Below are 27,976 nucleotides of genomic sequence, written 5' to 3'. Positions count from 1 at the left end.
ATGTCTGTGTGGGCCTGCGATGGCTCTGTACTCCCCATTGCGCCCGGGATAGGCTCTGTCTCCCTTGCAACCCTGTATTGGATAAAGCTGTTAGAAAACGGGTGAATGGATTATTCAGTAGTATCAGGTTCTAGAAAGGAAATTCCCTATATACAGTGAGAAACATTCAATTCTGGAGCCACTAAACATATCCATTTCCTTTGGAGCCGCACTCATAGATGTGTCTTAGGAATCAGAGATGCTTATTGATTTTTTTACTTGGGTCTGAGCTGCTATTTTCCTTTTTAGGTGTCTGAAAAAAGTGAATTAATGGCAATATTTTGTTGTCTTTCAGTGGAGCATTTTCTGAAGTTGTGCTGGCTGAGGAAAAGGCAACTGGAAAGATGTTTGCCGTCAAGTGCATCCCAAAGAAAGCGCTGAAGGGCAAAGAAAGCAGCATCGAGAATGAAATTGCCGTTCTTAGAAAGTAAGTACTGGATGCGTTTAGGATTTCATCATTGTGCTATCTTAGGATTGTAATGAAGCTCTTTCAAAATTCAGCATGCTTAAACATTGCGTGTTTAAATTTTGTTTCGTTTTGGCTAACACGGTCGAGTTTAACACAAAGTAATCCATAATCCATATTCTTGCTTTCACAAATATTTCCTCTAAACACAAAGTAATTGAAGCAGCAGTGAAAGCTGCAGTACTGTAGTAATTGTTAGCCTAAATGCCTTATTTTATTATAGTAATTTGTAATGAGTCCTTTTTAGTGGAAATATCTTTACAGTATATTTCAGGATGTTAGTTGTGTCCTTTTAATGGAAGCATGATTTGCTATATTTTCTTGTTCACCTTTTCGAGCAAGATGTGCTTTTGTCATTATGTGGAATAAAATGGTTCTCTGTAGTACCTTTGGAAAATAGTAAAGCTGCATAATTCTGATATTATTATAGGTAAAATATGCATATGCTGAAAATTGCTTTTGGCCTATATGCAGAGATTGAGACCAATGGTGTTTAAGGTAATGGTGTTCACATACAGTAGAAGGACTCCAGTCACTTTGTCTAGACTCTAGAGTGTTAAAGGCAGGCTGAGCTTAGAAGAAAGAGTAATCTTTGATTTTCTGTATAGAAACACCAAAATGAATGGGAAATAGCTCTGTATACAAGAATGAAGAACAAGTAGTTTTCACTACTCATCTGAAGACTAAACTGATTTCAGAGCAGCGGGCTGCTTTGTCAGCAGTTTTAGTGGCTGGGAACTTGCACCTGAGCAGCGAGCTCACTGTTTCTCCAGCCAACAAGAAACTACAACTGTCATCTGTAACAGACAGCCTTCTGGAAAATATGAATTCTTTATTATATGCCTGCTAAGCATCAAAAGAAACTTTGTGTGTACAGTATGTCTTTAGAATAACAAAGTATATGGATACTGATTACATTTTGTGTGTCTTTTTCATTAATTCATCATTTGTGATTCAGTGTGATGGACTTGAGTGACTTTAACAGCTGCAAAAAAAGCATATTAGTGAGAGAATTGATTGGGCACAGGTGATGAGGTAATTCAATCAAGTTGATAAATCAAGATTTTGGAAATCAGATAAGTGTGGTGCAGATGTGCAGAACTAAATTGAACTTAATTGAATGAAACATTATTTTGATGGGGAGGTCTAAGATGTGATGATCTGGTCTCCTCGCTTGGGATCCTGGCTTGTTGTAATGAATGGAAATCTGATTAGATGGTGCAACATTGATCAAGTCCTGGGGCCTCGCTTGCTGTCCTTCCTGTAGGCTCGTCCTGGTGGGAGGACATTCCAGCAGGACAGTGCACATCTCCCTGCTGCTTGTGGAACAACAGTTCTATTGCAAGATAAGAATGTGGCCGGTCACATTCTTAATAATTGTCACATTAAAGAACTTAATTGCCAGGCCTCAGCCCCATTGAACATTTGTGGCATGAACTGGGACAGCGTGTGGCATGACGCATGACGCATGCTCTCAAGGCTCTATGAGAGAAATGGGACAGAATCCCACAAGACAGGATCTGCAGCCAGGTGCAAAGCATGAGTCACAGCTCTACAGCTTGTACTGCTTCCAACAGTGACCACATGCTACTAGATTGTGACTTTCACAGTAGACACCCTGTTGATCATCCCTGTTGTTCGTGTTAATAGGTATGATGAATTTACTCATGTTAGGTATGTGTTCAGTGAAATGTCAGTGCATCTTCTAAAGAAAGGATGGTGATATTAACTTTATTTATTTATGAATTTATTGCAAATATAAGTGATATGTTTTCATGTTCAATACAATTGTAACACAGGCTTGTTAAGACATTAAAGGGAGACAGACATTCTGTTAGCCATTCTTTTAGAGAGCTGGTTTTTAGTTATTTTATAAGAATTTTATTTTGTTTTGTATCACAATAGAAACGCTTTTGAAGGCTGAGTATCTTTTTAACAGGTCTTGTTTTGAAATCTATAACCTCACTTGGATCACATTGATATGTTAGACTGACACTTTAATCCATCAGGGACGAACAAAGCATCTTTGAAAAGTAAAGTGATAGAAGAATTGTAGGAAACAACTAATAGAATAATAAGCCTCGAAGGTACAGATATAATAGTCTCAGTGAAATGTCCATACAATTCATAACTTTCAAGAATTGTATGAGATTTTAGAACATTACGATTGTTGTGGAAGGCACAGAAAGTACAACAAAAAAACAACAACAAACAGTTTAGAAACACAAAAGGGTAAAGTAGTGCTTTCATAGCATCGCACTGTCTGGACATTAATAGAGCATTGGAAGTAGGGCTGGGCGATATGGCCAAAAACATAATCACGATAAAAATTTTCATATCAGTCGATATCGATAATTATCACGATAAATGTCGAATCTTTATTTCTTTCAAGTTTAAAGGCAGATTTTTTCTCCTGAGTGAAAGTTGAAGAAACCAGACAGTTAATTGGTAAATTAAACAACTCTTTATTTTAAGAACACAACAAACACTTGCCAAACAGCAGAAACATTAAGTTAATCTGAGGTAAAGAGTATTCAAGTCTTTTTTATGTCAAAATATGCATGAGTAAAATTTACAAAATAAATATCTTAATAGAAAAATTAAATACTGCAGTGTGATAAAACACACGTAGAAGATGGCTCAGACAGACTGCAAAGTTTTAAGTGCTCCGTTTTATGTCTGATTGTAAAAAGCCAAAATATCTCCGAATTACCGAAGTTGAATGACCTTTTCTGTTGACGATGTCATCGTCCTTCGAGCTGGTCGTTGGCAGCACTACATTTGCTTTAGTGTCGCTCATTTCTCCACTCTAACTACAATCCTGTCAGCCACCACCGTGTGGGTAAACAACACCACGTTAGCTGCCCGGTCTGCAACACGCACGCACATATCATGCGCAAAGCATAAACATATATATCGAACATTTATCAAACTTTTGTTAAAATTATATAGAGGAAAATTATATCGCGATAATTATCGTTATCGAATTATCGCCCAGCACTAATTGGAAGTGCTCTACATTCTTTATGTAATCCAGGGTCCTACAAATTTGTGCTAAAACAATGCTGCTTTTGGAAACTCACAAGATTTACTATTTATTTGGGACCACCTTCTTTAATCTTCAACTTTAACTGAAGCCCTCAAAAGATCTAATAGAAAAAAGGAAGAAAGATATAAATGGAAAAGCTGATTAGGATAATTCTGCTGTGAAAATGTCAAGCTTTGTCAGAAAACTCGAATGAAAAGAATGTTGTCTTGAACATCAGACTGAAATATTTAATGTGCTCAAATAATCAGGTCTTTATAGTTTAAACTAGTAAACCCCTACAGTGTCAGTTTGCAAAGCTTTTCTTACATTAACAAACTTGTTATAGCAGTGCTGTGCAATGAGAAAATACTTATGGAAGAATATAGTTCCAGGGGTTTGGAGGAGGATGCAGTTGAACCATACTGTATCTTCAGTGAGTTTTTTAGCTGCTCATTTTTTCATAGATTTTTATCAACTTTACCTTAGGATCAAGGTGAAACTGTGGAAGGAAATTAAATTATTTGATGAGGCCAGAGGTGATCTTAGATTGTGGCTGAAATCCTTTTCCTAAATTAAAGTGACTAGATGACACCATAATCTCTGCCCCATAATCCCGGGAACACTGCATGGTGGAACATGTTTCATATTTTCCCAAAGGTTTGAAGTAAGTAATATGGTTTTTAACTTTTTATATACTGTAGTGCAGCACTGGGGAGTTGAAAGTTTCTTATCATAGTCTTATGCATGAATACGTTTGGTAACATTTTTATGGTCCATTACCTGTTCTACATTAAGTCCATTCCCAGCAGGGCTAAGGGAGTTACAGTATTATTTTTTTAACAAATACTTATTATTTTTCCTAGTACATTATTAAGAACCCTTTACATTAAATCCTCCAGCAGGCATCTCTATAGAACTCCCAGTTTTGTACATTGGATTTCCACAAGTAACAGACTACAATTATTTTTGTGTTTATGAAAGGAATTATACTATTTTTCAACTGTGATGCTTTATAAGTTTGACAAGGGATACACATTTAGTACTGCATCAGTACCAATTCATATCATTATAAATCAGACATTCTCATACAATGAATTTAAAGATCTGTTGCTTAGCAACAGCCAGAAACATTTGGATGGATGCGCCGTTTTTCTAAAATCTTTCTAATGGAAAGACAGGCGATGAGGTGTTTGTTTAAGTATTTCTGGCAGATTATTTTAAGTTCAGGATAAGTGATTGCTTTGTGAAATTAGTAATAGTTGAAGCAATAATGTATTTTAAGAGCTTGTCACATTGTATCAGATATCACTTGCTTCTGAGCCATAATGTGTACTCAACATCATATTCCATGCAAAATGTCCAAACCCACATAAATGCACAATAAAATTAAATTGCAGTCCCATTGTAAAATGCAGCATAGTGTCCTAATGATTTATTCCTCCCTAAGCTTTTCAAGGTAACAATTAGACATGCCCTGTTGCCTTGCAGAGACTTCACCTTGGGTCTGTCTTTACCAGTCAGCTTCAAATGCGAGGAATGAAGCAACTTAGCTTGAGATAATTGGGAATAGGTCCTCATCAGAACAGATTGCATTGTTTAGTCACTGCCAATGACTATTCTCACTGGCAGTCAAAAATACAATTAGTCAACTGTTTTTTTTAAACAGTTAAACTGTTATTTAATCTGCTTCTAACTGTTGACTTTCACATTAACTTTTATTTGCTGATGTAATAGAGTTGAATAAATTAAATATGAGCATAATAAAAAGGTAATGGCAGTCAACTTTTTGTTTTGTATTCTTTAGTTTAAACTGATGCCAGATGTTTTCAATTACTGGTGTACTCGGGGCCTATTATGGAAGATTTTATAAGGTCTGTCTATAAACCCGTCCATTTTCTAAAAACTCCCTTTCAAATACAGTATATTTGCCACAATTCAAAACCATCTAGCTTTCTAAGCAAATTTATCACTGCATCAGAATATATTGTATATCCCAAGTACAAGTTCTGTCACTAACCTGCTTAATCATTGTCTATATAGAAATTGTTTAATTTTAATGTAATTGAAGGAAAGGTAATTAATTCAAATATTAGTAGTATTTAACTGCATACGCATTATCCATACAGTTCTTCTGCTTCTTCTGCACTGTGATTTTTTTCTGAGGACATACATTGCACAAGAGCAAGGCAAAACGCAGGCCTAGTGAATATAATAAAACATATTAAACAGATATCAAACAGAATGAAAGAAAAGAACAGTTTTTCTGCATACTGTGTATTTAATTCATGCCACAATGAATACATTAATGAGCAGAAAATGAACATGACTGGCTTAGGTGGTAACAATAACGAAGTATTAGGGCGCAGGTTAGTCTTTTAAGAGCAGATAATGATGAATACAAATTGAAGTAAATTCAAGTAAGTCATTACTTTTATAGACTAAATGATGAGAAGCAAAAATAAAGAAAGTCGCTTGTCCAAAGGGAACTTGACATTTTTTCTATTACACTTGTCTTGACAATCGGAATGAAACTCCAGGTGTAATAATCAATTTTTAATGTCGATTAACCTCCTAAGAGCATATACTATACCAAAAGCATTGGAGAATAAACATTATACTTGTTGTTTCTTAGTACAACAGTTTGTTTTTGTAATGAGATCATTAGATAAAGAGAGCTGCTAGTAATGTACAAAATACTCAGATCTATTGCATTATTATCTATTGCATTATTAAAATATGTTATACATATCATAGCTAAAATCACTGAAAATGTGAACATAACAAGATCAAAGAGTTATAAAAAGCTTTCAAAATGTAACACTGTCAAATCTGAATTTTAAACATTTAGAGACAAGTTTGATCTCCACTGCTAATGTATAGACCTGATCTGTCAGTGGAAAGAGTGCTGTAGGATGTTCCACCACTCTTCTTGTGCAGCTGTATCCCACCAGGTGAAGGCTGGCCTGTCACAGTTGTCTGCTCTTGATAGCATCGGTGAGTTGGTCAGTTAGTTGTGTTATTTTCCCCTCCAAAACCTTGACATTATTTTCTTGAAGTCATTTTGAATGGCCTGTTTATTCAGATTCTTAATCAACATATTTTGCCAATTTGAACTAAGCTCAAATGCCATACTGTATAATAAGCAGTGTATTTTCTTATATCGTGTCATTGTAACCCTTGTTAGTATATCCATGAGTAGTAAGGTTACCCTCAATCTGCAACAAGGGTGTTCTTGTTTGTTTGACATTATTATCTTGAAATTGTGCCTCCAGTTTGCTTGAACAATGCAGCAGTCAGAATTACTCTCACCACACTTGATCTTTCTTAGCTCTGTCAAGGGCAAAATAGTATTCATCAGTGAAAAAGCACTACACGAATCTCTCTACTGCCAACTCCAATGTTATTTGTCCCATTGAAGATACCAATTCCATCTCTCAACTATTATCCTTGAATGACCTTCAGCCATGCAGGCTGTGAGCTGTAGTACTTTTGCTGATGCACGGGTTATTTCTTCCAGTGCCTTTTCATGCTGAAGCCACAACACTCTGAAGACTATTACTATTACTGATGTAGTGGTGTCCCTCTGCCTTCTAGAATCTAACCTGTCCTGTTTTCCTGGTTCCTGTTGGTGAAGCAGCTGATTGTTGAAGCAGAACATCTAATTCTGTGGAGAATCTCTACCATAGATTGGCTGTCTTCATTCATGCTAATTGCAACCCATGTGACCTTCATTATTCAGCTACTGTAGGTCTTGTTTATATCTTTCTCCATTATAATCATGGCTGTTTATACTGTACATTCTATATTAACCAACATATACTAGCAAATGACAGTTAATTTAATTTTCTGAAACCAAAAGTCTTCAGCTCAGCACGTACTGTACAACCAGCCAACCCCTTCAAATTCCTTATTATTACTGAGGGAATTAAGCTCTTAGGGTTTCTGCATGTGAATAGTTAGTCCTATTGACAGCACAATGAAAACTGCTACAGAGTTTTGCTACCTTCTCCACAAGTAGCCCGTTCCAATTCAGTAAGGTAAAAAGCAGTGCACACATGTGGCTATAGAGTACTGTATGCAATAATTCAACTTCTGATCTGTAGCTACACAATATTGATGAGAAAAGGGGAATTTGGGCTTCCAGTATGGCTGAAGAATGTATGACATGTGGTGCTGTCAGTGAGGGACAAGCCTCTTCTCAAATCAGCACTGAACCTGCGGAAGAGGTTGTGTTGCCTGTGATTTGTTAAAAGACGATAGGCTTTTAGACGAGACGAGAAGTCTGCTTTTACTTCCTCGCCCTACACTGTGTATGATTGTGGAGTTCGTAGTGGCAAACCAGGACATACAAATCACATACCTGAAGATTTAAAATCAGGTGGATATTGTACTTAATACTGTACACTAACAATAAAAATAATATTTGACATTTTTACATTTTAATAAAAACTGGATTTTATTTTAAAATACTACACATTTGTTAAAGGTCTCTCATAGATATCAAATAATATCAAGCGTTTTTATTCATTGTTTTAAGCTTTTCATTCTTGTAAGATTTCTGGCTTGTTTATAACAGAAGGACATCTCAAATGCTGCATGGGGTTTGCAGTGAAACACCCAAATGTTACTTAAAACGTGTGGTGAAAGGTTTTGTGGTCAGTCAAGACAAAACTGGAAGTTTATGGTAGAAATGAAAAGCAATACATCTGACACACGCCCAACATAGTGCATCACCTAGTCAGCACCAACCCTACTGTGAAGCATGGTGGTGGTATCTTCCCATCAGCAGGGACTAGTGAAGCTTGTCAAGACTGATGTGAACCTACTGTAGACGGAGCAAAGTCATGGCAAATCTTTGAGGATAAGATCTCTTTAGACCTAATACTGGGACAGAAATACACCTTTCATCAGGACAGTAATCCAAAGAACAAGGCCAAAGCTACACTGGAATGAGAATGAGACTTGAGAATGAGGAAGTGAATGTCCTTGAGGTCAGTTAAAAGTCCTGATTTGATAATCTGGGGATAATCTGCTGCCGAAGGTTCTTCCACCAAATATTGAGTTCAGGGGTCTGAATAGTTATGTAACCAACATATTTCATTATTTACTTTTGAATTTTTGCTGATGTTTAACAGTAACTTCCCTTACCTTTAGAAGTACCCAGTCTGAGCAATCAGGTTTTGAATAAAATATTACGTTTCATAAAATAGGTGTGCAGTTATTTTGTAATTTCATAATAAGATATGGAACACCACAGAAAGGGTCTGAATACTTTTGCAAGGTACTGTATCTCTGAATCATTTAACCCTTCTTTAGCGTGACTAAACTGGCCTTTAAGATTGTGATCTTTAAACTTCATATTAAATACTGAAAACTGTTTTTTACAGTGTTGTGCAACATGATTAAGCCTACAGGAGACGTAATGAGGTGCCTGTGCAGTACAGTAATTATTTCCTTTCAGCCAAATGATGAGGGCAGGATTATCTGTGGTAGAAGAGGTCACTGGATTAAGCAATGGGTATCAAAATGCTTGCTGTGCCACAGACTCTTTTATTTTAAAGCTGAAGGGAGACCTTTAAAGATAATCTGTGGTCTGATTTCTTTTAATGTGTGCAAGTAACAGTTTAATGGAGAAACCTTTACAACCAGACATACAACTAGTTATGACTTGTGAGGACAGTAAAAAATCACCCACAAAAACAGTTTAGTGCTGTTCGCTGATCTGTACACACACATACAGTAATGGTTACATCAGTTTTCTAAGAGTGAAAAGTAAAGATTTCCTGGTAATATCCTGTTACACTGGTAAATATCAGGTTGGTGGAAAAAAGTACCAGTAAGATACTAGACGTCAAGGCCTTTCATTAGTTTTCTTAATCTAAGTGGCAGCAATAATTTCTGAAGCACTGTACCTGAATAGGATTTCTAGCACCAGTGATAAAATAGCACCACTCCAAAATGATTAATTCGGTCACTAAAAAAAATAAATGTTACCCTATTTCCTTGTAAAAGACAATCACCTACCAAACAATTAAATATTTCCAAACACAAGTTGGAGAGGATTAAGCTTCTATACCAGTGCTGCCAATAGGCTAGAAAGGATTATGACCCCTTAACTCTTCCTCTAGGATGTGTAGGACTGGGTCTGTCTTTTTCTCATTCACAGACGAACACTCTCAGGTGCTGCCAAACAACACAACGAGTTAGGTGTCTGGTCCTTCCTTTCAGGAAATGAGGGTGCAAGAGTGACGCAAAACTGTTTCGAAGATGAGCCACCAAAAAAACCCCAACATCTTTATGTGGCAGGCCCAGCGTGCAGCTCAGGGTCCTTATACTGTACCTAGGCATCTGGTATGCAGTGGAGTGATGTCACTGAGATGGAGACTATCTTCGAGACAGTATGGCATCAAAGCAATAAAACCTCACACATACTGCAGTGAGTGGCTTAGCCAACCATTCTGGACTGAGCCACACTCTTCTTTATTTTATTCTGTGAAGTCTTTTTTTAAGTTAAACAGCTCTTTTAAGAGCTACGTTTTTAGGTCTCAGCGTGAGGTTTGTTTTGTACCACTCCTGCCTTGTCTGTACTTAAGGCGATAGTGAAAATGGTCTGCTTTATCTTCTCCTTCTCCTCTTTGGTGTTTCTTTTTAAAAGGGGCTGTAATTAGGACCCAGTTGAGGTATTGAGGTGCTCCTTTGCCCCTCTTGCTTTCTTGTCTTGTCTTGTTTATCTTTGGGGTCCATTTCTTTGTCTCTGTTTCCTTTACTTTTATTTTTTCTGATCTCCAAATACAACCAAGAGGAGAGACTTTCCTTTCTTTTCGTAACAAAGAACCTGTTATTATACTGTTGGTTTGTGGCAGGACTTCAGAATGAAATTAATAATGGGTGGATTTCAATAGATAAATGTGTTAACATCATTGAAATCATTAAGTATGAAAGGAGTGATTGGGCAATATATACTGTAAAACAATAGCACATCATCGGCATAAACTGATAACAGTTTGGTCAGTGAAGCATAGAAATTAAAAGTCATTGGGGCATAAACTGAAATAAAATCAATTTAAAAACAGTCCTAAAATGCAGTCTCTACTTCTCCATAACTCCTTTAAACTAAAATAGAAAGTGGAACACTATGGTGCTGTAACACAAGCAAAACACCCCACATTTTATTGTTAGCAGAACAGAAAGCAGAAGCATGATACTTTTTATCTTCTATCTTAGTAAGCATTTTGTTGTGGGAGATGAGATTTGTGTTTAAGGGTAATGGCCACTTTCTTTCAATACAATAATCCAGGGCTCTAACACATGTATTAGGTTAGTTTAAAATAATTCAGAAATAATGAATGCATATAGGGATATAAAAAGTGCAGGGATTATGTAAACAAAGCATAGTGTTCCAGATTGAGGCTAAAGACAAAAACAGTCTTGTACAGTGATAATAAAAATATTACAAGCCCTAGTAAGAAGCAAAAATGTTGAGGTATGTGTCTCTTGATCTCCCTTTTGCATTGCTTTTGAACAAGTTGTCTTCAGCTATTGGCAACACTTTTATTTTAACAATAAACTCTAAACTTTTTATTTTTTAATAGTTTTTGAAAGCCTGTCTTGTTTTTGAATACCAGGTTGTTTTTTGCCTCATTAATATATTTTTTCTAATAGTTGGTATAAACTACAACAACATAAGTAATAGTGTGTATTGTAACCTGTCTTCATTGTAACTAAAACAAGGTGTGAGTGGATGTCACTGGTTATACATTTTCTGATTTACCTTTCTTCTTTATTTTTGTTATTGTTTTAGCTTGACGAAATGTCAAAAGACATAGTAGTCAAGTGTTGTTTCACAATGCTTACCCTTTCATGCAATCCCAAAAGATACTTACTGTAGTGCAGTTACTTCTTTGTGTATTATTTGAACATGATGAACAGGAACTGTTATAACAAAGTTCACGTGCAGCAATGCCTGTATTGCACTCTGCGAGGACAGAAAATGAAAAGCTGCATTACCCTCTCATTTTATATGAGGTTTAACCCAGTGGACAGTCTAAAGTCTGTGTAAAAATACAATGTACTGTATATGAAAAACAAGGAGAAAAAGTAAAAAAGAACAAAGAAAGGAAGCACTGTTGTTAAATGTGGCAATACAAAAGCATATTTCAGAGAAAAAAACAGAAACTGACTGAACAAGACATATTACAGTATGACTAAATATTTTACCCTCACACCTGAAGAAGGCTCCACGGCCGAAACGTTGTGTTCTCTTTCTTCTTTTTTTCAGCATGGAATAAACCTATTACTTGTTCCTTTGCAGCCCACGCATGCTGACGCAGCTCCCCACCTAAATATTTTACCCATTTTAAATTCTTATTATTTTTAATCAGGAATGAATTAGAATAAATTAACTAATGGACAATCTAATACCGATGATGATTTTAATAGCAATTTTCTCATTAGTTTTAAAATTACATTTGGTTCTCTGGACCAGTATGTAATTTGGAAATGAGTTTTATTCTTAGAGCACAAGACATGAAATTTGTATGAAATTTTGAAACCAATTTACTCTTCTTCAGATTATTTTGTCAGTTTTAAAATGGTTTTCCACTATGGTTAGAGTTATTAAGGTACTTTCTGTTAATTCTTTTGAAAGTAATTAACTGTTCTGTTCCGTGGATCACTTCAGGAAAATTGATTTTTCATTAAAAAAGCATCACAATTACATTATTCTCTGGCTTTATCATCACGTCACTTTCAATAACCACTTATCCCGTTCATGGTCAGTAGCCTGGAGTGTATCCTGGGAAGCAAGGCTGGAACAAGAAGGGATACACCCTGGATGAGATGCCTTTGCAGAGCACACACGGACACAATTACGCAGGCACTCACACCCTGCCCAGGTTTTACAGAAGCCAGTTAACCTACCATCATGTCTTTGCACTGTGAGAGGAAACCAGAGCACCTGGAGGAAGCCCTAGTGAACACCTGAAGAACATCCAAATTCCACACAGACAACACGCCAGGAATTGAGCCCAGGACACCAGCATTATGTAGGCACTGATGCCAGCCACTTTGCCACCATGCTGCTCTAATCTAGCTTTATGAATCTTGGCAATCATCCATCTAATTCTGTTTATGTGTTTTACTCTGTCCACTACTAGAATACTGTGGCTGAAAGGTTCACGGTGCTAGTCATTGTTCATGGTACAGTAAAAAGCTTCTTTTGCAAATGTGTTTTATCTTGCTTGTTTGGTAAAATAAAGGCAGTGTTTTTGTTTTAACTGGATATTCCAGTTAAAATCAAACCTGCTTTGGTTTAATAATAATAATGGATTAGTACAGGTGATTCATGTGTTGCCCATGACCTCTAGGAAGTGAAACCGGTGATAATAGAAAAACGTTTTGTGTGTCAATTTAAATTTTGTTTGTATGTGTTGAATTCCAGTGCATGTACCAGCATGAATGCCTTTGAAGCTGTGTTGTGCTCAGGCTATGTTTTTTGTACTGTATATAAAATACAGTCCGTGGTGTATTTATAATGTAGGTCATTGTCTGCCAGATCATTGTTTGAATAATAGAGACTAGAAAATGTCACTTTGCAAGACATATCATTTTTCTAAGGATTTTCGGACCTGAAGTTAGCAAGTTTTGTGTCTCATTGCAAGTTGCGCATATACTTTCCCACTTTAAAATATACTGTCCAATATGTAAACCTTTACTAAAAATGTAGCTTCTTCTTATATAACAGAGAAAATATATGTAATTTCATTTTTGAGTGTTACCATGGCTATTCAATGCTGAAATTTCCAAGTTAATATCTATAAGTGGTTGTCATGGCAAAGCCTGACTGAAATGTTAATGTCATCAGCAAAGGAGATGATAAAAGGACTGAACTTTCAATCTCTGAATCATTTTGTTGCAATAAAGAAAGGAATGCTTGTAAAGCTAAAATATTTGAGGTCATAGTTACAAGCTGTATCTTTGCAAAACTGGAAGACAGATTTCCTAGTAATGCAAAAGGGTAGCACTCTTGGAACAGTAGTACTATAAACTGATTGAATCCAAGAAATCTATGCATTGAGCTGAGCTGCTGTTTGCAAAGTCTTGAAAAGATCCTGTGTCAATCGATTAGAATGAATTGTTGTCAGCATCAAATGAGTATAATTTCAGCACTTATCATTTTTATACATTTTGCTAAACTATGATTAGCAAAATGGAAGAGGGTTAGATTGGTTCTAGCATAATATAAAGGTGATGCATTTAGAAAATGCAGACTTCTGTAAGTCTGTGTTATGTCAATTATTTTTTTAAGCACAGTAGCTAATTACATTGAGTTTTGAAGTAAAACCTTTTAGAGGCAATTATTCTTAGCAGATGAGTACTTGAAATAGTGAAGTAACTGCAAATAAAAAACAGCTTAAAAGCTTTATTGTAATCATCTGACTTAGTGTGTGACAAATGGGGAAATGGTTTTTTTTAAGTATTCTTGTATAGTTAGTTTAATTGATGAGTGCATTTGAGCTCTATTGCTCTTTTTTCTTTCAGTTACAGCTGCTTAAATGGGTCAAAAACGTGCCTCATATTTTTCATTGTAATTACTGATTTGGTAAGGAAAAGTAGTGTATTTCACTGGAATGTTTGAGAGTTTGATTGCACAGCATTATGCAGGTCAGAAGGTCTACGTACAGTATAGGCCTGAGCAGTTCACAGAAACGCATTGCTGCACTCCACAAGTCTCAAGAACCCTACATTGAAAGAAACGTGTATCACTATGTACTGTAATAGGTTCATACGTCCTAGCCTGAATTGTTTTAAGTCATGATCTTATTTGCATCAACTTAAAAACCTAATAATGGGCCAGTGCTACTATGACACCAAGCACTGTTTTTAAAGACAGAACATCATCTTGAACAAACTGGGTCATTAGATTATTTTTATGATTTATTCCATTTTAATGCATACTGCTTTTATTTAGTTAGAACGTTTGTTTTTCTATTGTGTTGCTATTGTCACTGATGTCACTATGTTTGGACTTTTGTCAACATACTCAGATCTTTTTAATTTTTTATTTTTTTTACACAATTAAATTATTGGATGAGGTGTTTAGATTATTTAATTAATTAAATATGAAATGTTGTGGTTAAAAACAGATGCATTATTACTTCTCCATATAGAAACCCCCAGTTGCCATAGAAACATAGTCAGTGGCACGTGACTTCTTTGAGTCATTGTATTACTACACTGCACATGTGCAGATCAGCTTTAGGTGGATGAGTATTATTGTGAAATTGGTGCTTGTCATAGACATGGAAATAAAGAACGTTACTATACCTTTACAGTGTTCTTTACCATTATTTTTGTAGAACTTCTTTCTGGTATATTGAGCTTTATTATTGGAATTGAATATTGTTAAATATGGCTCAAGTATGACCTGTGTATTCCTGTATTGTGTTAGGAATCTGTTAATGTACTTGATTTAGTAAACACCTTATATTCTAAAATGTGTGAAAACTCTTGCATTTAGGGAGATAGGTCAATAGGGACGGTTGTACATACTGTAAATGCTGTACTCTTTACTTAGTGTGGTCAATTTGGTGTGAAGGAAAAGAACAACGAATATAGAATAATCTATTGTGAGGGGAGCACCAAGATACACCATGATGGATGTAATAAAAGTCCATGTTAAAACCTAGAGGTTCATTGGGTGGAGCTTTTTTCAGTATCTGTAGTATTATGAGGACTGAGAGTGTGGGATGCTAGTCCATTCACCTTTATAGCTGGGTGGACTGGAGCAAAGTACTAACTACTGCGGTATTCTGTCCAGTAGTAAACCAGAAAACAAAGCGTTAAGGAACATGGTTGTATTTTTTGGAACGTTATGTATTAAGATATGTACTCTATATAAACCCTGGATTGTAAGAGCATCAACAATTTGCTTAAAGCTTCCACTATTGTATTTTGTTCTACAATACTAGTTTTGACAGTTATCAATGGATATTTGCCTGGGTGATAAGAAACTGAGATAGCCATTTAGTAACCTCTAGTTCACCTTGAGTAGAATCTTCATAAACTTTATAAGAATTCCAGGTAAAAAATAAATTTTAATAATCTGAACAAAGCTGAACAATAAGCATCTACCAACCAGTTTTAATTGATTTCTTGTCAGGGGTTCCCTGTACATTTGGAGCTCTGTGATTTTGTGTTGATTTTCTTTTCTTCTGCTACTGTAACTAAAACGTGGTAATTACAGACAGGATCTTACAGGTGTCATTAATCCTAGTGCTTGCAAGACCCCAGTCCAGGAGGTTCGATAGGTCACTCTAAATCACCAGTTGTTGGTAACTGTTAATACCTGTAAATTATTCAACAATTAAGCAAGAACTTTGTTTAAATTAAGGGACTCTGGTTAACCTTCTTCATAAATACTATCTACAAATCATGCTGCATTGGGGCACTTCAGGACTGCAGTTGGGTGCCAGTGTATTTTCGTGGGGATTGCGCAAGCAGATGGTCTTTCTGCAGATTTTCATTTCAGCTCTTCTCTTAAAGATTTAAAATATTGACTTGGACAAATTGGACAACTTCAGATGCTGGTGCTTGAAAGGGTCTTAGACAACCTGCAGATATACAGTACCAGGCCTCTAGGACCAGGATTGCACATCCTTGCTCTAGCAGTTTCCTTAAGTACTAATCTGGGTCAAAAATCTGAATGCATACCTTTATAACTGTCAAGGACTAGAGTTTCTCTATTGACTACAGTACTTAATCAATAACCTGCAAGTGTTCCTAATCTTTAAACGAAAGTTGATGTAGTGTGACCTGTAAAACCATCTGGGGCTCTACAAAACCAGCATTGGAGACCACTTTACCAGAACACAGGTGTTAAATGGGATCCCAGTCCTTGAGGCTCAGATCCGGCAGGTTATCTGTGTCTGTTTCAATAAACATCTTACCTTAGAAAAATGTCAAGTTGCTCCAGTTAAGCTATATTTTTCAATTAGGTCATTATGTGCAGAGGTAGACCATAATCCCCAGACACAGCCCCTCTCGCCAGGCCTGGAGTTGTGCACGGCCATGTTAGAATCTTACAATGGCAGTAAACAATGGTTTTGATTTGTTTTATAAAACCTACAGGTGTTAATGTGTTCTTTTAGGTTCTTCTTCTCTGTAGCTTTTTAGTCCTCTTTTTGCAATGTGGATAGTTTAGAATGTGTTAGTTGTTCTTGTACTCAGTTTGTCTACAACAAGAATGACATATCAGACTAAGAACTTTGTTTAATCAATGTCATATTTGCTGTTTATTATCACTTTTCATTTGGTATTTTTCTTTTTACTTTTGTTTGATTTTTATTCCATCTTTCATGCTTGTCTTATTTCATGTTTCATATCAGTAACGATGTGACAGTTAACGTTATTCATTGAAATAACCTTGGAAACTGCGCACCACAGGATATTAGTACACAATGCAGTTTGCTATGCATCTCTGCCAATGTCTGAAAAACAGGCTAATGCTACAATTTTAAAAAATGCTTTCTGTCTTACAGCAAAAATCACTCTGCATAATGAAATACACAGAAGACTTTAAACCAAATCATCAGACTATGAATATATCTTGATTAGAAACGTTTATTGAAACGTAATTCATGCATAAGCTGTCTCAGTTTAATTTTGTGGTGACAGTAATGTAAGTTTCATAATAACATCTCTACCCTTAATGCCTAAGCTGCAATGCAGTGCAGTCACTCTGAAGGCTGAACTGTGAAGCCAGGGAGACTGGCTCCCTGCCAGAACTCTAGCTTTATTTCCTGCAGGGTATTTCTAATGGATTTGCCCTTCATAAAAAAAAAAGTCTTACAAAAAAAAAAGGCTTACAAAACTTATGCCTGTCTCACAGACTCAGTAACGATGCATTGTTTTATGGTTTGCCATAGTTTATATATTAAATTTGAGTGTAAAAGTTTTCATGCCATATAAATTGATCACTAATCTCTTTCTGTTAACTAAAAATATCTTCGTTAAGACGTTGTAGCATTATTTTGAATAATTTTGAAGAACACGTTAATTTGAGATGCTGGAACAAAGAAAACGACGTTGGCCCTATTATTAGAGCCTTTATCTTGACAATCGGTTAAAGGGTTGGGTCTCACACCAGAGTTGCATCCCCCAGGACCCATGAACTGGACATGAACTCAGATTTGACTGATTTCCATGGGTGTTGCTTCACCGCCAGTGGGCTGTGGGAACTTATAAATGTTCTGTATCTGCGTGCATCCGTGGTGTTTATTTAAAAGCCCCAATCCCTGTGCTTTCCTGCAGTGGGCTGGGCTTCCTCAGCCCTCTTCATTCAATTTCTGTCCTCGTCCGTCTTGTGTTTCTCTCCACAGTCCAGGCAAAGGGCAGCATGTCTCCCCCTGGAGGCTGTGGCTCTTTCCGTTAAGACATTTTTCTTAGCAGGTTCTTGATCTTTGTGATTTGTATTTGGAGAACTTTTTAAAACACCACAATATAAATGAAACTTCCAGCACTTAGCGGATTCCATAATAAAATGTCTCCTAAAAACAGTGTTACAACTTGTGTCTTCTAGTACATACTACCCAGTTTTCTTTGGAATGCTATTGGCACTAAAATGGCAGCTAGTGTAAAAAATGCCTAACTATGGTTTTAAAAACTTTAGCTCTGATGCAATTTAGTAGTTGCAGGTATAAAATCACTGATATTATCTGGTGCATAGTGCAGATCTGAAAGAGCTACATTAAACAGCTGCACACTTTTCAGCTGAAGGGGTTGGTCTGGATACACTTGATTGAAAAAGGACTTCCTAATGTGTTAGTCCATTTAGATAATATCTGCAGTGAATCTGTAACCTTTTTAGCTGCATGCTGTGTGGGTTAAAATAAAAGGTACTTTAAACGTCAATGTCTAGTTTTCTCATTACAACCTGAAATGAGAAATATGTGATAGTTCACTTTGCCAAGCACTGAACTATAAAGTAAGTAGCGTTAACATTAATTAATCCGTTTTGTTCTTTCTCATTTGTTAAAGGGTTTTTGGTGACATTTCACTGTGCTACAATAGCAGTGTTTTACCAAATGGTTTAAAATGGACAATTCCAATGCATTTAAACATTTCAGTGCACTTTAAACTACCTTTTGAAGAACAGTTATAAAAAGTTAGAAGCAGAAAGAAAGCTGACTGGTTCTCTGCCTTTGAAGAGGTTTGTTAATGCCAGCAGGACTTTTATGATAAATGCAATTAGCTGTGTTCTCTACATTTGTGTTTTTTTTCTTTTCTGCAGGATCAAGCATGAAAATATTGTTGCTTTAGAAGATATTTATGAGAGCCCCAACCACTTATACCTTGTAATGCAACTGTAAGTATATGTAAATTTATTTATAAATTGATATTGTTTCTATTGCCCCAGATAAGAAAAGTATATTTTCTTTTTAATGTCCCCTTTTGCATTTTGACAATAATGCAGAAGTGGTATAGATATGCTTTCTTTGCTTTGTAGGATATGAGGGTTAACAGTGAAAACCACAAGCATTGCCCATATGTAACTTGCATACATATTAAAATATGTTGTTTTCTACATTTAGGTTTTGAAACTTTTACTTAATTACTTAATATATGGCTGTAAAAAGTCAGTAACACCCATGGTTTTGCTTTAATCTGTTATCATATGAGCAAAACCCTCGATGTGCTGTGGATTATAAAATCAGAAAAGAATGAAATTGAGTTATTAAATTGATATTGCAGGTTAGATTGATATGCACAGGCTTAGTGTATTTTGCATTGTTTTCATTTAATTTTAATTCCACAGTGGACATACAGTTATTACGCAGTCCACTTGCTGACTTTATTTAGTCAGAAGAAGTCTGACTTTCACTTCCTGACTTCTTCTCCTCGAAATCCACTCTACTAGGGAATGCAAGAACTGAACTGTACCCTTGACTGGGGTCTGTTCACCCCTGTTGCAAAAATATAACTTAAGCAACAAATGTATGCCAAAATCTGCAACCATCACTTTCCTCTGCAGATCTGTTGGAATATAAAACATTTGTAGGATTCTTTATCCAAATCTTAACAATTCATAATAGCCCTAATTACCCACAAGAGTTCTAATTACCTTGGAGTAAACCAGTAATAAAGAGGATATTTTAAATTGTTTGCATAGAAGCACCTGTCTAGTTACTGCAAATCTTTGCAGACCTTTGCAGAGATTTTTTTAAAGCATTGCTTCTGTGTTTATTCTGAATCCCCCAACTGTCTAGTTGAAAGTGAAGCTCAGATAAGAGATCAGAGAAATGGCTGGCGCAGTGGCCACAATCCCACAGTATAATTAACATTCTCCTCCTACACGATGTCTTAAATCTCAGAGCTGACAGCCCACTCTCTCCCTCTGCAGTGCCTCTGTGCCAAGCACATTATGCACTGTAATGTGGACTGTACAGGCATACTAAATGACTTTTTACCACCAACGATAGCATCAGGTAATTGTATTGACGCAGGAATCTTAGAATGAAAAACCAAGATTTCATTTTTATAAATACAAACCTGTAACAGTCAATCCTAAGCGTATTTGGCCTTCCCTTGAAAACTGTTTTCCACATCAGATATGCACCCTACAAACTGGCTTGCTTATATGGCTTAAGTATAAAAGGAACAACAGATAAAAATACATCCTTTTATTAAGGCTCTTAATAGAAAATTATCAATTTTGTGCAGTCACAAAACAAACTCCTCCCCTAAAAATGTTCTTTGTAATATGCTGAAAGACATAAAAAACAACAACAAAGGCTATTGTTTCCAATAAGCATTTACTTCCTCTCAGTATACACTATTTTCCCATGGTGGAGCTATAAACAACACTTTCACCTTCCAGGAATGCTGTAGAATATCTAGATGTTTAAGGGGAATCCTTCCTTTATCTCTAACGGATCAGAAATAAAAAGATGTAGGACTAATAGTTTTTGTGGCACTGGAGTATGAGTAGAGATTGCAGTATGCAGTTATGCTCATTTAAGGTATGGAGGTGACAGACTCTTTTATTTAGTTTAGAAACTGAAGTCTTAAAGGAACAAGATGAAAAGTAAAAACAAATACTGTACCATTGAGTCAGTGGATCCTTGTTCATTTGTGTGGAGGAGAGCAGGAGAGCAGGAGAGCAGAAATAGGAAGCAAAAGGTTGTTGTGGGAAGGTAAAGGAAGTCATGTGAATGAGTAGGAGGAGGTGAAAAGCAGGGTAAAAAAAATTGAAATCTGGTTAACAGATTCCAGGGAAACGTGGAAGGCAGAAATCCGTAAACGAATGGAGAGATCAGAAAGAAATTAGTCTACTGTTGAAGTACATTCGTAGAAAGCCAGAATGTTGTATTTTTTCAGAAAGGGAGCAGAAAATGTAATTACATGGCCTGAATTGATGAGCCTTGATGTGCTAGTTTATGACCCTTATGCTGCCTTGTTTCAAAACCTTCCACATGCTGTCACATTACATCTAATCTGCCAAATATTAGGGTCATAGGGCCATAAATCAGTGTAGAATCGAATAGACTTTCATCATTTGGGTGCAGTATGTGTGCAATTATTATGTCAGCATTAATATACTGCTATTTCAATATGTGCTTCATAATTAATAATAATTCAGGAAGTGGAAATCCATAAGCAGAAAAAAAGAAAACTGAATGTATTATATAATTATATAAGTATTTGCTACATAACAATCTGAAATATCTTAAAAATAACAGCTTTGGTGTTCTTAAAATCAGATTAAATTACTGCTTTCTCATGACAATGTAGTGTTATTTATGGCACTGCGGTATACAGCCGAGCTAAGGTCACAACAGGGCAAGGTGAGCCTCACATCTAAGAAGCGAGGGCAGAGACGAGCAGAGTGACATGTACTCCAGGATCAATTTCCAGAAAACAGTTAATGCATGGCTGCCCTAGGGGTTTTCCAGGGAGTGGACACGGAAAGCTTTCTGTTAGCCTTCCAGCTCTGGGCAGATAAAATAATATACAGTAACTGCATATCCAGGCTTTTTTATGTGAGGTTTGCACACGCAGGTCTTTTTAGTTTCTGTTATTGTAAAAACATGCAGTACCTTTTCATGTACTTTTCATGCAGTACCAGTGCTGTGCTTTGACAGCCTCAGTCCAGTAAAAAATAAAGATGTCAGCACAACAAAAAAATAAAATTAGCTTTTGTCAATTGTAATGGTAAACTAGACACTAAATTGCATTTGTGGATGCAACAAGAAACTGCAGTTAGATGCCACAATGCCTTAAATAGTCTATTAACCAGCTTAGATAAGCTGTTCTTATGAAATATTTGTTTTTATCTAATTAAGTGATAATAGGTAATAATAATAGATAATGACATAGGTTGTTCTGACAAATTCGAGTGTAGACATTTTTATGATGAAAATATAAGTTTTAACTTCTTGATTTATAATCTCAGAAATTCTAGTCTAATTGAAGCCTTGTGTTTATGTATACAGAATTCACAGTGTTATGCAAAAGTATTCACACCTTATAAAGTTTCCACATTTGCTGCCATCTGTTGCTTGCAATTATGACACTTTTAGATAGGATCTAATCCAAACTGAACCATTTAAAAATGCTGTTAATACTATATTTGAATAAGTCAGAATTTCAAGGAAACTCGGAACTCCCAATTCCTTTCCTATGCCACCCCTAAATCATTTCATGAGCATAACCTTAGTTTTAAATGTCACTATTTCAGAGTAAATTCATCTGTGTCTGTTAGATATTGAATTATGGAGTGGCAATTCACATAGTGATATGGGAAACCAACCATGAAAACCAAGTATGTTTCAAACAAGTCAGAGATAATGTAGTAGAGAAGCAGAGATTAGAAGAAAATAACAAGTTTCTAAAAAATGTGTAACCAATCAAAAATGTTGCTGACTGTCATTAAGAAATGATGTGTGTCATACCTTCCAGACCTGCTATATCAGGCTACCCTTCCAAAATGATCAGGTGGGCAAGCAGGACACTGGTTAGGGATGTCACTGTTACAAGATACTCTGTGTGACATGGGTGGCATCAATTAACAGTAACCCAGTCCCTATACAAACCTGTCCTGTATGGGCCAAGAAATGTTACTGCATACAGTATGTTGCAAAAGGTTTTCAGATGAGACAAAAAAAAACTTGTGGTCTAAATGGCAAAATGTCATGTTTGGAACCAGATCGCCATGATGCTGACACCACCAGGATTGACATCACCTAGTTAGCCTGTAAGCCTCTGTCAGCCACCTTGATTGTCAAGCAGCTACTGGGAAACTTCTCGGGGTTAAGTGGAAAATAGATGTAAATGACAAATTACAGGCAAACGCTCTTGAGACCACAAAGAAACTAAAACCGAGTCCAAAATTCATGTTTCAGCAGGACAGTTACCTGAACTGCTGTACAAGATAAGATCACTTTATCAGCCCTATACAGTTTCTTGCATTAGGAATTTGTCTTTTCACATACCCCAGCTTGCTCTCCATGAGACACACAGACACAGAGAGAAGTTTGGGGTCAGAGCACAGGGTCAGCCATTGTACAGCGCCCCTGGAGCAGCTGGGGTTAAGGGCCTTGCTCAGGAGCCCAACAGAGTAGGATTCCTCTGCCGGCCGCAGGATTTGAACCGGCAACCTTCCAGCCACAGGTGAAGATCCTTAGCCACAGAGCCACCGCTTCCCCCCTAGGCCAAAACCACGCTGTGTTGATAAGAACATAAGAAAGGTTCCAAACAAGAAGAGGCCCATCTAACCCCTTTGGTCGTAGTTAATTGATCCAAGGATCTCATCCAGCCATTTCTTGAAAGAAACTCGGATGACTGAAAGGGAATGATGATAAAGAATAAGAAAAGAATGTATATGCTTGAGTGCCTGAGTCACAGTTTTTGTTAAAGATGAGTTTAGGGATCCTATGCAAAAGAGGAATCGGTTAAAGTATATCGATAACGCAGTCCAAAATCGTAGCCAAGAGATGAAAGCCAAGAGTCAAAGTAACCAAAGAAGGTATAAAGCCAAGTCCAAACCGTAATCCAAGGATCGAAGTCAGCAGGGGAAACGCAAACCGTAGCCAGGAAAGCACCAAAGTTAAGGTCCATCGCAAACCGGAAGAGTAGCTCACTAGGTAAGACCAATACTGAGCAAGGAGGTAAAGGTAGCCTGGGTTTAAGGATACTAAACGGTGGAGGTGTGGTGGTGGAGTGAAGGATCTGATTGGTTAAGTGCTTAAGTGCTTCTACGTCTTTGCTTGTTGTGTCCGGAAGCCAGCACCGTAACGCTTCTGTCTTGAATCCAATAGAAGATTTACAGTATCTCGAGACTGAAGACTGCAGCCTACTGTATCAGCGATCCCCAACGAACGTTTCAGAAGCAGAGCAATTTTTCCAGCAAGAGTGCGAAAAGATTACTCCCATTGTACAAAGCTGTTAAAGACCTGTTTAAAGACTCATACGGGTTCCAACACCTACCTAGTGGAGTGAATACTTAATGCAGTCATCTTTTTTTAAATGTGTTTTTGCAGGTTTTACTGATTCAAAGCTTCCTTTGCATACAGTATAACAGTGTTCAGTTTTGAATTTTCAATTTTGAATATAATTAAAAAAATACACTATTTGTGATTCATCATAACAACAATATGGGTAGAGTGTGAAAACCTTTGCACTGTATGTTTTGTATCACTGAACTATACTGAAAGGATTTTGTAAAATGTATTAAATAGTCACAGACTTAGAATTAAACCCATGTACAGTAGAACCTAGATAGGACACCGATGAGTGTTATACTGTAATATTATAACTTATCTAACTGTATCATAAACAGCTACTGTATGAGGTCAAAGGCAATCAAGATTAAAGGCAATACTGATGAGGAAGCTTCACAGGGATTAGATTTCTTTTCTCCTTATAAAGAATATTTCCAAGTTTTGTTTTAAATGCTGTGCCAGAATAAACAAACAACTCTGAAACAGCGATATTAAAATAGTAACGTAACATCATGCTCAAAATGGAATTTTATCTGGTAGCTTGGCATTTTACATTGTGCAGGGCCAGATGCAGATGGTCATGCAAAAGATGATATTTTTTACAGACACAGATGTACTGTGGAAAGTTTGGATGCTTTCCTTTTTTTTTCAGCGCCACATTTTTCATCTGTCAGAGTCCTGTAATACAAAAAGGATGTATCAGCCTGTAATCAGAATTAGCATTTGATTGTCAGCCCAGCAAAAAGGTTTGAAAAGAACTGCTTTGGAAGAAAATTAGACTTAAAATTTAACAGCTCGCTTGTAATGTGATGCAGCAGATCTCTGATAACACAAGGCACATCATTTGTAAAACCTGTTTTCATTCCAGGATACTTTGTCCATAAAAAGTATATATCTGCCTGTCAAACCCTTTTCTGCTGTAATGAAAGTGCTTGTTATATAGTCCAGAAAAGTAATGGAAACTTTTTATTACCAGTATTACTAAGATCCCATTATCTGCTGAGAAGTCTCTGTATTTGTGATGACCTTTACCCAGAGGGTTTAAAATGTAATCTACAACAGCTTGACTGGAAAGGCCACCTGTGTAATCTCATAGGAGGAATTAAGAAAAAAAACACAGCAAAAAAACAACAACAGATCATTATGTAATAACTCAGTTCAGAACACTACTTTTCTTTAAATGGGTTATTTATTACTACATGGTTTATGAAGTCCCCCTTCCTGGCAACAGAGATGCGCTTCCCAAGCAGTTTTGTTTCACCTATTTTTCCTTTCCTAATTTGATGCCTGCTTAAGTTAAAAGCTGTTTGTTTGCAGAGCCAGCTGGACTGAGGCCAGAGTTCATCTCTTTCTGTTGCTAATACACCTGTCTCTCCCTGCTCAGTGAGGGATTGCGCTGGGGTCGGCTTGTTCTTCTCTGGAGAACGCCCTGCCACGCGTAGATGACCCAACACAAACATACTTTACATCATTTTTCGTCTGTCGTTCGGTGCCTTTTCTTTTTTGTCATTTTCAGAATTGGTGTTATTAGCATTTGCGTTAGCTCTTTATTCATATCAAATCATTCGTATGTTCATTTCTTTATTGTTACTATAACGAGTTAACGGTCTTCTTGTTGTTTTTTTCAAAAACACCAGAAGAATATAGTTTTGTCCTTAGGCAGCTAGCATTGCCTGGGAACTTTTCTAACCCCTTTGGGGTCTTTTTTTCTGCCCTTAGAGTTCCTAGACTAAAACATTCCTTATAATATTATTTAGTAAATTATTTAGTAAATCAATAATAGTCAATTTCAGCTTGTCATGGAAGATAACTACATTTTATAAGATCCAATGAATCACATTTGTTGTGGAAAGAGTGTACATAGAATTCAGTATTGGAATGTTGCATAATGAAGTATTATATAAAAGTCTTTTGTGATTCAAACGCCAGTTTTCAGATTGTTGTACTTAAATCTTAGAATGAAGCTGTGAGCTAAACTGAACTGTATAGAAGAGTAGAGATGAAGTTAGGATTTTTTTCTCTCAAGTTCTGTCTTGACTTTACAGCTATTATTTGAAATATCGTGATGTACAAATTGACATGGAAGAATAAAATATTTAAAATTCGAAATCATAGAAAATGTGAATAAAAAAAATAAAATGAAAAGAATACAGATCAGAGAATCAATATGAAAGCCTTCAGTTTGAAATGTCGGAATGAAAAAAATATGAAACTGGTATTGGTCATGACCTCCTTGAGCAGTTATCCAATCCACCCCCAGCCATTACCACATCAGCCTCCAGATAGCAGCTGCAGCAGGAGCCATCACCTCTTGTCGTTGGTATTGGCAAGTTGGAACCATAAACTGCATGTTTCTTTGGATTTATGAGAAAAACTGGAAGAAAAACTTCAATGCGTGTTTTTGAAATTGTCATTATAATCATAGCATATTGCGGTCAGTCATTGTTCTGCTGGAAAATTGTCACTACCAGATCGCCAGTGAGTAGCGATATACTCCTCAATCTTAAGCATACAGTAGGTAGTAAAGGATGCTCCTCTTACATTTAAAGGAACAGTTAAAGGACACTCCTTTCATATCATCATACTTCCACTGCTTCACTGACTGGCTTGAGCAATGTGACTGTGATCATAGTGCTCACTGCCACCTTACCTACAGTACAGGACAGTGCATTGTCCTCTGCACTGTCCAGTCTGGCATGGGCAAAACAACTAATATATGAATATATTGCTCCTAGTAATGTCTGTTCCGCCACCTCAGACAGTTTGTTTTGAAATGGCCTTCAAGAATGCACATTTTAATGCAGTCAGCTACAGTTATTCTGCTGATTTGCATAAAGGGTTGTGAGAGTATAGAACAAGCTACTCAAAAGTTATTAAACCTCACCTCTATTAAGAAGAAGTAGGTTGAGATTCTTGGATCAGTTACCGTGTAACTATCACTAGCAATAGGTATGTAATAATAATAGCTTACATTTATATAGCGAATTTATGGACCCTCCACTTAAAGCACTTTACAGGTAACGGGGACTCCCCTCCACCACCAATGTGCACCATCCACCTAGAAGATGCAGTGGCAGCCAGAACGCTCACCACACATCAGCTATTAGTGTTGAGGAGAACAGTGTAATGAAGCCAATTCATAGATGGGGATTATTAGGAGGCCATGATTGGTAAGTGCCAATGGGAAATTTGGCCTCAATGCCAGGGTAACACCCCTATGTATCCTTTCTTCTGTTCTCTGTTCTTGATACTTTGGTTATTTCTCCTGGGAATTTCACATACTGCAGCAACTACAGTCTGAAAACAACTATGCGGATGAATCAGGGGGATATGACTATTTGGTGTCAAATATAAACTGTTGCATTTTCATTGTGCCTCAATATAATTACTGCACTTAGTGCAACAACTATTTCATATGAGAATAATCTCTATAATTTATATTTATAATCATAGATTTTTATGACTGTGTTTGAAAAGAAATGCAAAGAGCTGCACAAAAGTGCTTAAACATTTTTTGGCCATTAAGCCTTGTCGGATAAGTAATGAGAAATTTCATCTCTGTAAAGTACCTATGGGAATATAGTAGAGAGGAGTTTTTGCTATAACAAACAAACCTTCATAAGTGATCAGCATACCCCTTTTCTTATCTTTCTCTAAGGTATGTAAAAACACAAGGAATTCTCAAAACAGTGTACTAGAAAAAATATTCATACACATCATTTAAATTACATGACACAGCCGAAACATACAAGAGCAGTCTACGAGTGATAACATGATAAGTTCTTGCCAGTAAGAGAAATCTGTCTTTTCAGAATGAAATGGCTGTAGCTATATCTATTGTTAGGGAAGCACAGAGCAAAATTCAAGTAGTGAGAATGTATTTTATAAAGATCCTTTGATTGGTGCAAACTGGAGCTGTCAAACGATGAAAAGAACCTTGGTCAT

The 27,976-nt window shown here is 36.5% G+C and overlaps 1 protein-coding gene across 1 annotated transcript in view; it reads left to right on the top strand.

Annotated features, from left to right (window-relative positions):
• The window catches only part of camk1da (calcium/calmodulin dependent protein kinase IDa), a 143,692-nt gene that overhangs the window by 60,665 nt on the left and 55,051 nt on the right, over positions 1 to 27,976 (top strand). Inside the window, exons 2-3 of the mRNA XM_088923673.1 lie at positions 335 to 466; positions 18,823 to 18,897. Coding sequence (XP_088779799.1) covers positions 335 to 466; positions 18,823 to 18,897 — 207 coding nt within the window. The remainder of the gene's footprint in view (positions 1 to 334; positions 467 to 18,822; positions 18,898 to 27,976) is intronic.

The sequence above is a fragment of the Atractosteus spatula genome, chromosome 8 (genome assembly GCF_055471065.1).
Source record: "Atractosteus spatula isolate fAtrSpa1 chromosome 8, fAtrSpa1.hap1, whole genome shotgun sequence".
In the NCBI taxonomy this organism is placed as follows: domain Eukaryota; kingdom Metazoa; phylum Chordata; class Actinopteri; order Semionotiformes; family Lepisosteidae; genus Atractosteus; species Atractosteus spatula.
The sequence above is the reverse complement of the archived record's forward strand: the minus strand, read 5'-3'. Positions and strand labels throughout refer to the sequence as shown.